The sequence below is a fragment of the Phocoena sinus genome, chromosome X (genome assembly GCF_008692025.1).
Source record: "Phocoena sinus isolate mPhoSin1 chromosome X, mPhoSin1.pri, whole genome shotgun sequence".
Classification (NCBI taxonomy): domain Eukaryota; kingdom Metazoa; phylum Chordata; class Mammalia; order Artiodactyla; family Phocoenidae; genus Phocoena; species Phocoena sinus.
In genome coordinates, this window is record NC_045784.1 from 37,170,861 (window position 1) to 37,187,719 (window position 16,859).

Below are 16,859 nucleotides of genomic sequence, written 5' to 3' on the forward strand. Positions count from 1 at the left end.
ATGTCTTGAACAACTTTATTAGGTTTGTTCCTAGGTTGTTGATTAAAAAACTTATAAATGGTATTTAAAAAATTTGTAATATTGAAAAATTCAAACATATACAAGAGTAGAGAATAGTGTAACGAACCCCAAATATCTACAACCCAGCTTCAACATTTATTAACTCATGGCTTATTTTGTTTTATTTACAACCTACCCACCCTAAGATTACTTTGAAAAAAATCCAAGTTTGTATCATTTCTTCCTTAAATATTCTTAAATCCCCTTTAAACCTATAGGTTCCCTCTCTCCCTTTTCTTCTTGCAAATTATTTGTTGCAGAAACTGGTTGTTTGTCCTATAGTTTCTGATCTCACCCCTGTGGTGTCTTCAGTAAGTCTCTTTGTCTTTTGCATTTCCTGCAAATAGCTAATTAGATCTAGAGGCCTAATCAAACTTAAGTTCTATTTTTTTTGCAAGAGTACTTTATAGTATTATGGTGTTGCAGGTGGTGTTATGTAGGGTATTTAAAAATTATTTTCCGTTTTTTACTGTAAATAGAAATATTGACTTTTGTACACTGATTTTACATCAGCCATCTTGCTAAACTCTCATTAATTCTAATTGTTTATCTATAGATTGCTTTGAATTTCTACACAGAATCATATCACCTGTTATATTTTTTTTCCCTTCCGATAATGTTTGCTGTAGGTTTATTGTAGATACTCTCAATCAGGTTTAAGGAAGCTCCCTTCAATTCACAGTTTGTGAGAGTTTTAATCATGAATGGATGTTGAATTTTAAAATCCGCACCTATGGCTATGACCATGTGGATTTTTCTTCTTTAGTCTGTTAATATGGTGAATCAGGTTGATTGGTTTTCCAATGTTGAACCAGCTGTTCACTCCCAGTACAAACTCTACTGGGTCAAGATGTATATCCTTTTTATATATTGTTAGATTCAATTTGCTAATATTTTGCTGAGGATTTTTACATCTGTGCTCATGAGGGATATGGGTCTGTAGTTTTCTCTTGCCTTTATTGACCTTTGGTATTAGGGTAATGCTGGCATCATGAAATGAGTTGGGAAGTGTTCTCTTCTACTTTCTTAAAGAGTCTTTCCTTCATGTCTCTTTCTCTCTCTTGCTCTTTGAGGGCTTTATTTATATTTATTTCTTTATTTTTGGTTAGGAGAAAGACATTTATTGGGAAATACTGTGAACTCTCAGCAACAGCAACAAAGTCAATCTCCATATATTACCTAAGTGGCATAGAGAGGAGGCTGATGGAACCTTTGCTTTGGGAATTCTTCCAGTTCAAGCCAGTATGTGCTGTCAGTCATAACTACAGCTTCTGTGAGGCACAGGATCTTTGGAAACATAAACAGAACTGAGGAATTTTTGACAGGTTAAAAGAGATGAAATCCTGACCTCATGAAGCTTACGTTATAGTGTACAGAGTATCTTATAATAAATGTTTTTCAGCTTAAAAACTTTAAGAAGTTCCCAGTAAAAATTTGTGGTGTGGCCATATGTGGTGTAATGACAGAGGAATGATACTGATTTTTACTAGGCACTCAGGAAATGAATGTTATTTCTTTTAGCTCAGTATGTGCAAGGAAACTGTGTTAGAATTTAGGTTAACCTGGAAGGAAATTTCAAACACGTTTAACATTTTATTGCTGACTTGGATGAGGATCTAGTAGGCAAGGGAAGGGATGACAGATTCAGGGACTTAAATCGTATCAGAGGATTAGACTGATGGGCCTTGTCAAGCAAGGTGAGATTTAGCAAGGATAAATAAGGTAAGGTATTTGGGTCCAAAAAAATTGATTTCTCATCTAGAGGATGTGAAAAATATGACTTGGTAGCAACACATCTGAACAAAGCTTCTGGGTCTGGCTGATAGTATTGTTTCAAATCTTTCTCATTAGTATTACACGTCCATCGACATTCTAGAGACCAATTCACTTTTCCAGCAAGGGACTCTGCTTTTCCCCCTCAGTTGGGAATGCCTTCCTATACCTCCAGAGTCCTACTGTGGTCTCAAGGAACATACTGCCCAGTGGGCCTCTTCCTCTTCATCCTAGTTAGAATCCCCGTCTCCCTCTACGGTCACTGCAACTTTATTGAGTTCAGTTTTTCTGCAATAAACTGAACATAACATATAAAGTGTAACATTTCATCAGTTTTGAAACATTAATACATCCCATGAAACCATCACTACAATCAAGATAACAAACATTTTCATCACCCCAGGAATTTTCTTATGCCCCTCTGTAATCCCTCCCTCCCTCCTCCAGATCCCCAGGAAACCACTGTCACTGTAGATTAGTTTTGCATTTTCTGGAATTTTATATAATGGAGTTATATAGTATGTTCTCTTTTTTGCCTGGAAACCCAGCCTAATGATTTTGAGTTTCACCCATATTGTTGTGTGTTATCAATAGTTCATTTCTTTTTATTGCTTAAGAGCATCCTATTGTATGCATATGCCATCATTTGTTTATCCATTTACCTACTGATGAAAACTTTAAGAAATTTTAGCCATTCTAATAGGCGTGTGGCCACTGAGCTTTTGTTAGTGCATTTTTTTGTCCTTGGAAATTCATTTTGGTTCTTTTTCAAATCTGCTATGCCATTAAATTTTTCCCCCTCTTCTCTGAAGATATTTTTAAAGCTTTTACTGATTTTTAAAAGCTTGCTAATAAGCACAGTTGTTTAAAAACCTTTGTCCCCTAATTCCAATATATGAAGTAGGTTTGAGTTTGTTCCTGGCGTCTTTCATTTCTGTCAGGTCTCACTGGTTTCCATGTGCGCCTGCTTATTTTGACTTGCTGGTGACTGCCCTCAAGAAAGTTTACGTGGGGGGTCAGGAGGAGTTCTAGGATGAGGCCTAGGATAAAAGTGTTCTCCTTCAGAGACTTTCATTTGTTTATAACAGATATTTGGAACTATTAGTAAGGGGGAAACCTCACATCGAGCACATAGCTGGAGTTTCCCTGGCTGTCCCGGGCTATGTGTACCTGGGTGCAAATCCATTCAAGGTGGACCAGTGGCCACAATTTTTTCAGGGGAACTCTGCTTTCCTTTTGCTCTGCTCACCGACAAGGCAGTCTTCTCTACAGTCCCCTGGTGTGGAAGGGCAGTGAAGGGATGCTTATCTGTTTGCTCTTAACCTGGGGGTATAGCCTTTTGCAGATCCTGACAATGCGGGATGAGTCTCCTAAAAGATTCTCCTACTTGTACAGGCCTTATTAGGTCTTAACCTTGGTCCTCTGGCAGAGAAGTTTTTAGTAATAGAAATGCCCTCCTGGCAAAATGGACCAACTTGGTACTCTAATTTTTACTGCTCTGATTAATGGCTTTCATATAAAAATTGGTCACTGAGTTCCCCAATACCTTTTCAGCTACTCAGTACTTTTAAGGTCATTTTCAAAAACATATTTTCTGTAGCACTTTTCATTTTTCTTTTCCAGTGGGAGAATTGATCCAAATAACCTAGTCTACCATTACAGGAAACAGGAAGCAAATCTGCTTTTCCCCCTGCCATTTCTCAGGCTTCCTCCAGAGGACTCAGAGTTATAGGTACTGGTGAGACATGATTTATACAAATGAGCTGACTAGGGAGAAGAGGTCTGGATTCTACATAATTATTTTCAACAAATGCTCATTAATATATGGCAACATTCAAGAACACATTTTGTAAAACATAAATATCAGTGATAACATAGTAACATCACCATCAAAATGACTTAGAAATCACTTTCCTCTCACTAATGCTTAAGCTGTTTTCTGAAGATGAGACTTGAAAGACAGCATCAGATGGAAGGCTGCTACTTCCTCTAACTAGGCCTATGTTTCCTTGTGTAAAATGATGGCATCTGAAGTTCTTACCAGCTCTGACATTCTAAATTTAAGAGTATAGCTGAAAGAACTGATCAAGCAAAAGAGGTTAGCTGGGAAATCCCTTTAATTAGTGAAAAAAAAGGATGAAAAGTTGTACGTGTCTATGAACTCTATGCCTTCGGTCTCTTTCAGCTAGGTTCAAGTATTTTGGACATGAAGTTATCTATTTTGCACTAGGTTTCTGATATATATTGCCAAAGTACTGACAAAGGTAAAACTATTGACATTTTCCAAAAAACAGCAAATTGTAACATTAGTAACAGAAATAGATTTTACCAAAATACACAGTAATCTGTGACTCCTCTCAGTTAAAAACATGTCTAAAAACTGTTTGACTTTAACCTGCGTTCAAAGCCTAAACTGTCTAACAGACACACATTTTTAAAGACCCGGCAAGGGGGACTTCCCTGGTGGTGCAGTGGTTATGAATCTGCCTGCCAATGCAGGGGACACGGGTTCGAACCCTGGTCCGGGAAGATCCCACATGACTCAGAGCAACTGGGCCCGTGCGCCACAACTACTGAGCCTGTGTTCTAGAGCCCACGAGCCACAACTACTGAGCCCACGTGCCACAACTACTGAAGCCCGCGCACCTAGAGCCCGTGCTCTGCAACAAGAGAAGCCACAGCAATGAGAAGCCCGCGCACTGCAACGAAGAGCTGCCCCCGCTCTCTGCAACTAGAGGAAGACTGCGCGCAGCAACGAAGACCCAACGCAGCCAAAAATAAATAAATGAATAAATTTATTAAAAAAAAAGACCTGGAAAGGTAAAGAATGAAGCTTCTGACTGTCTTACCCTTCTAATAGTAAAACATTTTCTCTTTAAATACCTGGAATGACCGTGAATCCTGGCCATTTGAGTTTTTCGCTGGTGGTGGAGTGGAATGGGGGTGGTGAGAGCATGTGGAGGGGCAAGGAGTGGGTACATTTAAAAAAATGCAATTCTAAAAGGATGGAAACAGCATATAGGAATAGAGGGCTCTGCTAAGAGACCACGATGTGACCATGACCTGAGGCTAGTCGCTCAGCCCCTCTACAGACCTTCCTCTCCTCATGTGTGAAACAAAGACCTGACTCTATAAGCAGGAACTTACTTGGTGCTGACAACTTAGAATTCTTGGATGACTAATTTGAACTGTGTTTGGCTAATAGAGCAAGGAATATATTAAACAGGTTTTACCCTATAAAAGAATAAAATATAAAGTTGAAAAATGGATGGCCAGGCTTCATTTATATTGGAAACTAAAAGAAAACAACAAAAACATACCATTCCTGAAGTTCTGGAGAAGGAATGAGACCCGCAGTTCCATTTTTGGAGTTTTCCAGTTTACCCTGCCACCAATTGTGATCATCCTTACTGATAATCTGGATAATGTCACCAACTCTGAATCGAATGCCAGCTTCTTTGCAGGGGATGAGGTCATCCTTGGCTGGATCATATTCAAATTGTGCTCTTACATAGATCTATAAAACAGGAGTTTGTAAGAAAAAATGCCATGGTGATGTGAAAGAAAACAGTCAGCTCTAACTTAATAACCACATACCAACACTTACTACAATACAAACAGGACATTAGATGGTGAAAGCAAATATGATGCATGGAAATACAACACAAAAAACAGCTACCACTAGAAACAATGTACTACTTTTGGTGTGTACAGGTTCAAGTCTTTGCTCTTTTTATTTGGAGGGAACACTTAAGATACTTCCTTAGTAAAAATAGACTTAATTTCTGCTTTTACTATAATAGGATAGGCTTAAAATTATAGAGAAGTATGCTTACCATTTTAAAATCTGAATATATTTAGTTGCTATTATGCGTAAGTTGTCATGATCACATGGCAGCCTTTAAACCATGACCACAAGCATCCAGGACAGGTTTTAACCCTAAAGCAGTACATGATACAAAACTAGCAAGAACTCCGTGTTGGTATCTTGCTGTAAAATGCTTACATGACAACTGGCAGTGTGTCTACACACTGCTGATAAGCTTAAATGTAATTCAAACAATTTTTTAAAGCATTTAAAAATAGTTTTATTTTTTAAACAGGATCTAGACTTTGTATTTTACTCTTTTTAGAGAAGAAAAGTGAGTTTGAATCTTGGCTTTGCCAGTGTAACACTTGAAATCTGCACAGAGCTTCAAGATATGCATGGTTTAAGGCTCTGAGTTTTATGATATGTGAATATAACTAGTAAATATTATAAAAGGAAACAGATTAGCATACAAGGGGTTATATGGTACCATTTTATGAATCACTGGATTTCTAAATGATTTAAAATAAGGTGCTAGATGTTGTTGCATCACTTATGGGTGAGTTCTATTAGGTGCTAGTTTATGCAAATCTTAACTCACAATTTGATATTTTTTAATAGCACATTTCACAAAAAGTACCATAAAAATTCTATCTCTTGAAATTAAATTTGAATATTAATGTTTAAGTCACTGTAAAACCAACCTGAAGGCTTTGGAACTATTGTGTGATTATTCTGTTTAAGTTTCTTTTCAGAAATCCAGCCTATAAAATTAACAAGTCTCTGCATTTGCACCTAAAATTCATACTCAAAGTGCCAGCAAATTGAAAGTTACTTGCTTGTGTTAGGCAGCACTTAACTTTTCATGTTTGATTAGGCTGTAAAGCCAGGAATTTTCTGTTCTTTTTTTTCATTGTATATGGCTTTTAGAAATACACATGCAGATACAAATTATGAAAAAGCCTTCAAACTTCAGATAATTGTTGCTTAAAAATGTTCACTGGCATGTACGTTGTAGTTATTCTTAGAATTCTAAGAATTTTGTAACCTTTAAAAATTTTTTTCCACCCCAGAGGCAGGCCCATAAGATCCCCAAAGGCTGAATTCTCAACCATCAACACAAAATGATCAGGTTGAAATTACAATAACCATCACAGCTACAAAGATGTTAGGAAAAAAATCTTTATAGAGAATTAGTCATGTGTAATGTGTTAAAATGAAATGGTACAAGCTCTCAATGCTCAAATGTTATGGTCCAAAATGCAGACATTATGGGATGAAAAGGGTTAATAAAGGATTGGCTATTAGCAGCTCAGTTTAGAGAAGTTTCTATAGAGGGTATCTATTCACCTGTCGTCCTTTTGGTTGGGTAGTTGATGGCAAGTCCTGTAGAATAAAGCCAACCCAGGAGAAAAATTTTCATTTACTTTTCAAAGAGTACAAGGTAATTTGTGTGTTCTGTTACAATATGGTTAAAAAATGAGCTAGATTTAAGTTGTAAAGAGATAATATACATTATTCCATTTCTCAGAAATGTTGAGTTATCAAAAAAAAAAAAAAAATCAAACCCAGGCCATTTAGCAGCAAGCTGAAGAAAGCAGGTAAGTTTAAGCAGAGAGAAAATGTATTCTTAAGAAACAACTCAGCATCTTCAACACAAAAGCCACTGCAAGTGAAATAGCCTATTTAAAAAACCCCCCCAAACTCAAAAGAGCTGTTGCCCTTTTCAACTTAGTCACTGCAACCATTTAGATTTCGAAAACTTCAATGGTTGTACGGATTTTCACCATCTTAAAGTTATTAAATGTTATAAATGAATTCCTTTGGTAGCCTGTTTTGAAGCTGCAAATAAAAGTCTTAGGAAATTTTCTTCCATAATTTCTCTTATATCATTTCATTCTAAATTATTTAAAAATTTATCTGATAAAAATGTTGATATATTTTTAAAGGGCAAGTTAATAGGAAAAAAGTGATACTGCTGTATTATTAGAACTCTCAATATTTTTAACAGCAATATCAGCAACTTGGAGATTTTGTTACCCCAAATATTGCACACCTGCACGTATTAAGTGCTCCCATTTGTTTAAATTAAAAACAATTCTTTTTACTTCCCAAAATGGATAGTTCTGAAAAAAAAAAAGTAAAATTCCAAGTTCAAGTCAAAATATAAAGTACTTTGTGTTAAAGATGTGATAATAGCGTGGCTTAAGTGCAGTTTGAAGCCAGTTCCTTTTGCTGTTTATATCCAGGCAAGGCTTATAGTTCACAAAAGTATGTGCACGTACCACAATAACAGAGGGCACACCAATTCGTAAACTTAGATAGCGGAAACTAAAACATGTTGCTGATATCACTCAGAATAGACAACTACAAAGCCCGAGAATACCCAAATGCCTACTCTGCAAAATCCTTACATTTCTTTATCTTCCTCAAATTCAAAAAAAATGTTCAGAAATTTCAAGAAACTTCCATTTACATCCTTTGCATAACTTTGAGCAAAGTCATAAATAGTAGATGGGTGACAGAGAAATATTTTGAGAATGACCAAAGCAGTCTTGAACTACATTTCTTCAAATTTAACTAATGAAAGGCATTTTTAATGAGAAGAAAATGTTGAAAAAGATTTTCCAGGAGTAAACTGCATTGTAGCTGTAGTAGCCTTGTATATCGGCAGAAGACAATATTTCCACTGAACACATGTAACTAGAACACTCATGGCAGGTGGCACCAACAAAATTGTCACACTTTGCTGTGTGGAGCTAGAGTTCTTACCGAAACAGAATTGTTAGTGCTGCTATGACCATTAGCTGGGGACTGTCTGGAAGTGGAGGGGGAATCTCTCTGAAATAAGACACAAGGTTCATTAACACAGAACACCAGCACAGAAACAGAGATATTCACATCAACAGTTACAACCACAGTCTGACAACCATTTCCTTTGAGGTTTTAGCTATAAAGGTGCCATACTGACTTACTTGCATGATTTCACAGAAGTATGGAAAAAAATTTTACAGTTTGAAGATTCACATATTGTAAGTGATGACCATGTCATTCATTAACCATTTCTTTCCTGTCTCTAACATTCTATAACCTTTGCTTTCTTTAAATAAGACCCCGAAGGGTGACTTGATATTAAAATCCTATCAAGTACTGTAAAATGACAAATATTACTATAAAATTATTGTGCTGAAGATCCCAACTGCCTAATTTTTATTGAAAATTAGGTTTGAAAAGTATTTAATAATCCTTAGGTACCTCGGTATCAAAAATTACTGAATGATGCAATTTGAAGTGAAGTGAATCTCAAAGACTTCTCATGTTGTAATCACCTTAGAATCTTTCTAGGATAGATATTACTAATAAGGGTAAAAGATATACACCAGAGAAGAAACCTTTATTCTTTTAGATTATTTTAACGGATTAATTAAAACAATAATCTTGAACCTCTAAAGATTCTGGCAAAGATCCCAGCAGCCACAACCACTATACTATGTGACATGCTCAAAATCCTTTCCAGGCTCCACTCCCTTATTGTCCAAATAAACTTTAATGTTAGAAAAAGGAGGGGATGAAAATAAGTATTTAAAAAATTTTGGTTTAGTAGAGTTCTTTGAAACCTTTGAAATGTGCATGTCTGCTCAAAAGACATTTGCTTTTTCTAGAAAACTTAAAGAAAACCTCCGGAACCTGTTAGCCTTTAAATAATGGGATCCCTTAGATGAGTACTGTCAGATGTTTGTTAGTGAGCAGAATGATGTCTAGGCGCCACCCCCAGAGACTCATGTCAGTAGGGCCAGGGTGTGGGGCAGGGGCCCCCTCTTTTACCAACGGCCAGGGGGATGCTAATGAAGGTGGCCAGAGAGCTTTTCTTTGGGAAGTACTGCTGTAACTGGGAAGAGTCCAACCACAGGCTTGAATTCTGCCAGAGCACAGGAGAGTCAGACAGATTGGGGGTAGGGCTAGGAGGGGAGTACATTTTTTCCTATTCTTCAGAGGTAAAGAAGGTAAGAGAGGGCTCTTCTTACTCGAGAGCATAGCATTTATATGTGTAATTCTGGTCCCACCCCAAAACTAGTTCAACCACTCAAAAACACAAGAGAAAATTTTTAATAACTAACACTATTTTCTGGTTAGTGAGCCAAAAATCAATCGTATTTACTAAATTTCTTCCAAGATGAGAAATGGTATGAGGACCACCTGTGATTTTTAGACTATCAAAATGCTTTACATAAAAATGCATGTGACAGGGCTTCCCTGGTGGCGCATTGGTTGGGAGTCCGCCTGCCGATGTGGGGGACGTGGGTTCGTGCCCTGGTCCGGGAAGATCCCACATGCCGCGGAGCGGCTGGGCCCGTAAGCCGTGGCCGCTGAGCCTGCGCGTCCGGAGCCTGTGCTCCGCAATGGGAGAGGCCACAACAGTGAGAGGCCCGCGTACCGCAAAAAAAAAAAAAAAAAAAAAAAAAGTTACTTAAAAATGCATGTGACAGTCTCTCTTTTCCAGTAAGGTTTGTGTACTAGGTAACAAATTTCAAAACTATAAATCCTGGAGCAGAAGTAGTTCTATATTTTGTCTTGAAATATAGTACTAATTGAATGAAGTTCCATAAAAAGCCACCGAGAGGAGCTCAAGACCTGATATAACAGAAACCCCAATTGTCACGGCTCACTAAAAATATACTTGACAGAACTACAAATTCTTATACATATCTTCAATAGGTTTACAAAAAAACATGAAGCCTCTGATTTTTCTTGTGAAATTTACATCACTACTAGAGACTGGAAGAAACATTATAATTTCTCCATCAATTTCTCCTAAGTACAAATTCAATCTTCTAGATGAAATAACTTGTCTGCCAGTCTTAAATATTAACTGGAGGAAATGTGTACTTCATATTGATGTACACATACTTGGAAGATGCACAAGAAAGAACAAGCTTCAGAAAAAAATATTCAAACTGAATGTGCAATGACCAAAGGATGACACCATTTAGGCCGGCTCATATTTCCAAATATAGAAAGAATAGATTTTTGAATCTCACTTACTAACCAATAGCAAACTGAATAATATAGGTTGGGAAAGCTACAGTTTCTAAAGGATAAGCCTATTGTAAGAAAGGAACTTTGGGTTTGTATTACTCTAGAAAACTTGTTTACGAATCAGATAACATTCCAGTTTAAACAATTTCACAGAAGGTTGCAAAAGCCTATATTCCTCTAATAACATCAGTTATCAATTTCTCATAGACTTAACATCCATCTAGAGACCTGTCACAATTATCTGAACTACTCTATCGTAACAGAAATAGACCACTTCTCAGATCCTTGGAAAGAAGAACTATCTATGTGATTTCTTAACAAGGGAAGTGAATGTACTTCCTGGAAATATTATTGCAACTATGATCTTTTTTTTTCCCCAGAGACTCTATTTGTTCTGTATTAAGCCTTTGTCATTATTTGGAGCTTCTCTATATGTATTTTGTTTTGATTCCAGCCTGCAGAAAGTTAAAGTGCTGAGGACATCTCCATGGAAGCAGGGCTGAGTAGGTGGATGGGACCTACTCTGTTCCGTTATCTTTGTTGTAAAATTGGTGTGCAGTGATCAACAGCACAGGCAGAAACAATTTCCCAGAAAGCCAAAACATTCAGCCATCAGCAGACAGTTAGTTAAGAACCCAGAGGAGATGGGGTGTTTCGTTAGAGCTATTACCTCACAGGACGACGACTGAGTGCGGTAACTTGGCACGATCTTGAAGGTGATACTCCCCCGCATTTCCCGCTGGAGGAAAAAAAAAGGAGAGCTCTTTTAACAAACAAATGTTGCACACAAAAACGCGCAAGAAACCACTGAAAATGTGGGGGCGTATTTAATGCAAGTCAGCTGAGAGTGCATGGGCCTACAATGAAACCTAGTTATAAAAGCAGGAACTGCTCACACTAACAGTGGAGGTTATTCCTGGGAAAAGCCCTGCAAAGTCAAGGCTGACTGTCCTGGTCATACAGCAAAGGTATAACAAACCTCTGATGGTTACCTTTTCATAGACACGAATACAACTCTAAGTGACATGCCTTTCAAGAGCGAATGTAAGTTGAACTGTACAATAGAACAAGTAATTACATAAGAATTATATTTGGTAGGCTACATTATGATGGTGTACTCCATAAAAATCTGCTCTTTAGGGCTTCCCTGGTGGCGCAGTGGTTGAGAGTCTGCCTGCTGATGCAGGGGACACGGGTTCGTGCCCCGGTCCGGGGGGATCCCACATGCTGCGGAGCGGCTGGGCCCGTGAGCATGGCAGCTGGGCCTGCGTGTCTGGAGCCTGTGCTCCTCAACGGGAGCGGCCACAACAGTGAGAGGCCCACATACAGCAAAAAAAAAAAAAAAAATCTGCTCTTTATTTCATAATTTGGGCATTAGTTTTGACTGTAGTGAGTCTGTGGTGCTTATTTCACCTTTAATAGATATAAGTAACGTGGCAGGCTGCTACATTGTGGTGGGAAGAAGGTCCAGGACAAGAGGTCCAAAACATCTCCCTCTGCTCGCCAGGGCCTGTCACTCTGCACTCCCTACCCCGCCCCAATCCAAAGCCTAATTTGAACACAGATTTTGAATATACATGGTAAAAAATGGCCTGGTCTACTATGACTTTCCTTTCCCCTGTGCTGTAGAGAAATCCAATACAGCTGGCTATGACTCAGCTACACAGGAAAGAGGCTTCTGACACTGCTGATGTCAGCAGAGTTGAGGTCAGTGAGAAACTAGTTCACAAGCATGCACAACTGCAAAGGTTTTCTTTAAACATCTGCTCAATAAGAAATAGGAGACAAAGGATTGAAAGGAGAATGTTCAAGCCCACACTGCTAAAGATGGGCAAAATGTTTCTAAGCTCTGCTGCATGTGAACATTTTCCTAGCTCTCAGTTTTCATGAATGTTGTATAAGTTCAAGTCCACACAAACGATGGTACCAGAGATACTCTGATTATAAAAGAATATCCTTTATTTGTGCATTAATAAATAAGTTAATGAACTGAAAGTCAATCTTAGAAAAAGAGACTTTCATTTACTCACAAGCATTTTTTGCAGCTGTTCCACTGTTTGGTTAGCCACACTGATGCCATTGATTTCTCGAATTTCATCTCCGACATGAAGTGTACCTAAGAAATTACACAAAATTATAAACATGAAATGATATATACTTTTATAATAATAAAATCCAAAGGCAGCAACGTAAGTAATTTTAAAAAATTAAGCTAAATACTGAAGGCCAATATTTCAGAACCAGGTACAAGTTAGGCTCACATGGTAAACTCACCAAAACAGATACACATAACTTATAGAAGACACAGTTTTGAAAGATGGCTGTAGAAATCTGCTTATTTTTCTGAGAGAGGCAGTGTGTATATAGTGGTTTAAAACTACAACTTCTAGATGCAGCCTGTCTGGGTTCATACCTCTGCTTCATCACTTATACTAGCTTTAAGATCTTGGGTAACTTACTGAAACTTTCCATGTCTTGGTTTTCACATTTGTAAAATGGAGATGAAAACAGTATCTATCTCATAGGATTGTTATGAGGATTAAATGAGTTTAATACATGTAGAGGGCTTAGAACTGTTCTTGGCACATAGTCAGTACCATTTAAGTATTTGCTGTTATTATCATTATTATCTACCAAATATGATACAAAGGCTGTTGATTTTCAAAGAATTGTGATATAGTATCTGTGTAACAAGTTTATATTAGACATACTGCAAACTTTTAATAATAACGTGGTAGGCATTTCAGGGTCCTGTAATACTTCAACTAGAAAAAGTGACCGAGGGCTTCCCTGGTGGCGCAGTGGTTTAGAGTCCGCCTGCCGATGCAGGGGACGCGGGTTCGTGCCCCGGTCCGGAAAGATCCCACATGCCGCGGAGCGGCTGGGCCCATGAGCCATGGCCGCTGAGCCTGTGTGTCCGGAGCCTGTGCTCCGCAACGGGAGAGGCCACAACAGTGAGAGGCCCACGTACCACAAAAAAAAATAAAATAAAATAAGAAAAAGTGACCAAGAACCAATGCTTAAATAGTGTTATGTAAAATTTTGCTTTCTTATTTATGAATTGTGCACGTTTACTTATTGACCTGACTTCATCATGAAAAGCTCATTGTATCTTTAAGAGGTACGCACTAAAATGCATATAAAGAAAATAAGGCACCTGGTATTTGCTTCAAAGTAATCCAGGGGGGTGGGCAGTAGGGCAAATACAGATGAAACCAGTGTGACCATGAATTAACAATAATTCTACCTGGCTTATGGGTATGTGGGCGATCACTTCACTATTCTTTCCACTTTTCTCTACTTCAACTGACTGCACTGTTTTCTCTACTCATGTTTGAAAGTTAACATAATAAAACATAAAAATTTGGGGACTTTTGTTTCAAATATGGTTGATATAGGCACTCATAGACTTTCTTACAACTACATAGGGCACACCTCTTGAAGTGTTACTGGTCTCACAAAAGGAATGCAAATTCCCAAGAACGCTTCCCACTTCCATCCCCACTCTCCCCTCCACACAAAAGAACCCTGTGAGCTGCATCCAGAGTGGTGGCAAAGTAAGGACGGAATGAAATAGTGGGAGGGGTAAATGCCATTGCTGCAATGCCTGATGGCCGGATTCTGAGCCTTGGACCAATAGCAAGTTAGAGAAGCTGAGCCTAGGATTCTGTAGGGAGCCAAGACCCAGATCAGTGGTACTCCATGGCAGCTGGTAGAACAAGGAACAAACCCTTCCTGGAGGAAAGCGTTTCCAGTTTAGGCCCCCAAGACTTCCATTGATTTGAACAAGCAATAGGCTTACAATCAAAGATCACCAAACATACATACAATAAGGCGAACTTCTATGCGAGTCATCAGAAAGAGAAAAAACAGATTTAGATCCTCGAGGAGGATAGATATTGGAATGGTCAGATATAGAATAACAAGAATACCTTGTTTTCTTGTGCCTTGCTTTACTGTGCCTCAAAGATTCTGCATTTTTCATAAATTGAAGGTTTGTGGCAACCCTGTGTTGAGCAAGTCTATCTGCGCCATTTTTCCAACAGCGTTTGCTCACTTCATGTCTCTGCATCATGTTTTGGTAATTCTCGCAATACTTCAAACTTTTTCATCATTATTATATTTGTTATGGTGATCTGTGATGAGTGATCTTTGCTGTTACTATTGTAATTGTTTTGGGGGTGTCATGAACTGTGCTCATATAAGATGGCAAACTTACCTGATTGTTGAAATGACAACAAAGGATTTAGAATATTACATAAACTTAGTTGATAAAGCAGTGCCAGGGTTTGAGAGAACTGACTACAATTTTGAAACAAGTTCTACCATGGGTAAAATGCTATCAAACAGCACTGCATGCTACAGAGAAATCATTTGTGAAAGGAAGAGTCAATCAATGAGGCAAACTTCATTGTTGTCTTCTTTTAAGAAATTGCCAGAGCCACCTCAAGCTTCAGCAACCACCACCCTGATCGGTCAGCAGCCATCAACATCTAGACAGTACCCTCCACCAGGAGCAAAGATTACGATTTGCTGAAGGCTTAGATGATGGTTAGCACTTTTTAGCAATAAAGTAATTTTTAATTAAAGTATGTACATTTTTTAGACATAATGCTATTGCACGCTTAATAGATGAAAGCATAGTGCAAACATAACTTTTATATGCACTGGGAAACAAAAAAATTCAGGTGACTCACTTTATTGTGGTGGTCTGAAACCAAACCTGTAATATCTCCAAGGTATGCCTGTGTAAAATAGCTATATGTTAAATATTAGGGGAAAGAAAGGGACCTATTTACAAGGATGAACATGCAACAAGAGATTATCAGGTGTGAACAGACAGATCTGAAAATAAAAAGAAGAACAAGTAACTAGTACCTCTAGAAAGGAAAAATATAATTGGTAGCATAAACCAATGAACGGATGAGCTGAACAGGAGTTCAGATATGGCTGAAGAGAGTTTCAGAGAACTGGAAGACATAACCAAATAAACTGTCTAGAATGCAGTTCAGAGAAGTAAGGAGATAAGGAAAATAGGAAACAAGAAATAAAGAAAATATGAAAACGATATTAAGAGATATGGAGGGAATGTCTAACATACATCTACCTAGAGTTCAGAAGGAGAGAATAGAGAGAATGGAGAAGAGGCAATATTTGAAGAAACATGGTTGCAAATTTTCTTGAACTGATGAAAACATGATTACACAGCTCCAGAAAGAATAATGTATCCCAAGTAGGATAAATAAAAAGAAATCCATGCTGGGAGGTAGTAAAACTACAGAACATCAAAGACAAAGACCTTAAAAAGTCCAGGGAGAAAGCAGAGATCACCTACAAAGCAAGGACAATTATAGTGACACCAGACTTCTCAATATCAAACAACAGATACCAAAAGAAAAGAGAATGGTAACCATTAATTTAAAACTGTGCTCTCAGCAAAAGTAATCAAGATTGAAGCTGACATAAAAGGGGAAATTGACAGTAACACAATAATAGTAGGGGACTTTAACACCCCACTTTCACCAGTGGACAGATCATCCAAAATGAAAATAAATAAGGAAACACAAGCTTTAAATGAAACATTAAACAAGATGGGCTTAATTGATATTTATAGGACATTCCATCCAAAAACAAAAGAATACACTTTCTTCTCAAGTGCTCATGGAACATTCTCCAGGATAGATCATATCTTGGGTCACAAATCAAGCCTTGGTAAATTTAAGAAAACTGAACTGGTATCAAGTATCTTTTCCGACCACAATGCTATGAGACTAGATATCAATTACAGGAAAAAAACTGTAAAAAATACAAACACATGGAGGCTAAACAATACGCTACTAAATAACCAAGAGATCACTGAAGAAATCAAAGAGGAAGTCAAAAAATACCTAGAAACAAACGACAATGAAAACATGACGACCCAAAACCTACGGGATACAGCAAAAGCAGTTCTAAGAGGGAAGTTTATAGCAATACAATCCTACCTCAAGAAACAAGAAACATCTGAAATAAACAACCTAACTTTACACCTAAAGCAATTAGAAAAAGAAGAACCAAAAAACCCCCAAAGTTAGAAGAAGGAAAGAAATCATAAAGATCAGATCAGAAACAAATGAAAAAGAAATGAAGGAAAATAGAGCAAAGATCAATAAAACTAAAAGCTGGTTCTTTGACAAGATAA

At 37.7% G+C, this 16,859-nt stretch overlaps 1 protein-coding gene across 4 annotated transcripts in view; it reads right to left on the reverse strand.

Annotated features, from left to right (window-relative positions):
• Positions 1-16,859, reverse strand: part of CASK (calcium/calmodulin dependent serine protein kinase) — a 395,420-nt gene that overhangs the window by 29,988 nt on the left and 348,573 nt on the right. The window contains exons 16-20 of one of the 4 annotated variants that reach the window (XM_032619712.1): positions 12,709-12,794; positions 11,349-11,417; positions 8,414-8,482; positions 6,992-7,027; positions 5,154-5,350 (exon numbers count right to left, since the gene is read on the reverse strand). In XM_032619712.1, the coding sequence (XP_032475603.1) occupies positions 5,154-5,350; positions 6,992-7,027; positions 8,414-8,482; positions 11,349-11,417; positions 12,709-12,794 (457 nt within the window). The remainder of the gene's footprint in view (positions 1-5,153; positions 5,351-6,991; positions 7,028-8,413; positions 8,483-11,348; positions 11,418-12,708; positions 12,795-16,859) is intronic. The other 3 variants (XM_032619714.1, XM_032619713.1, XM_032619715.1) reach the window with 3 other exon arrangements.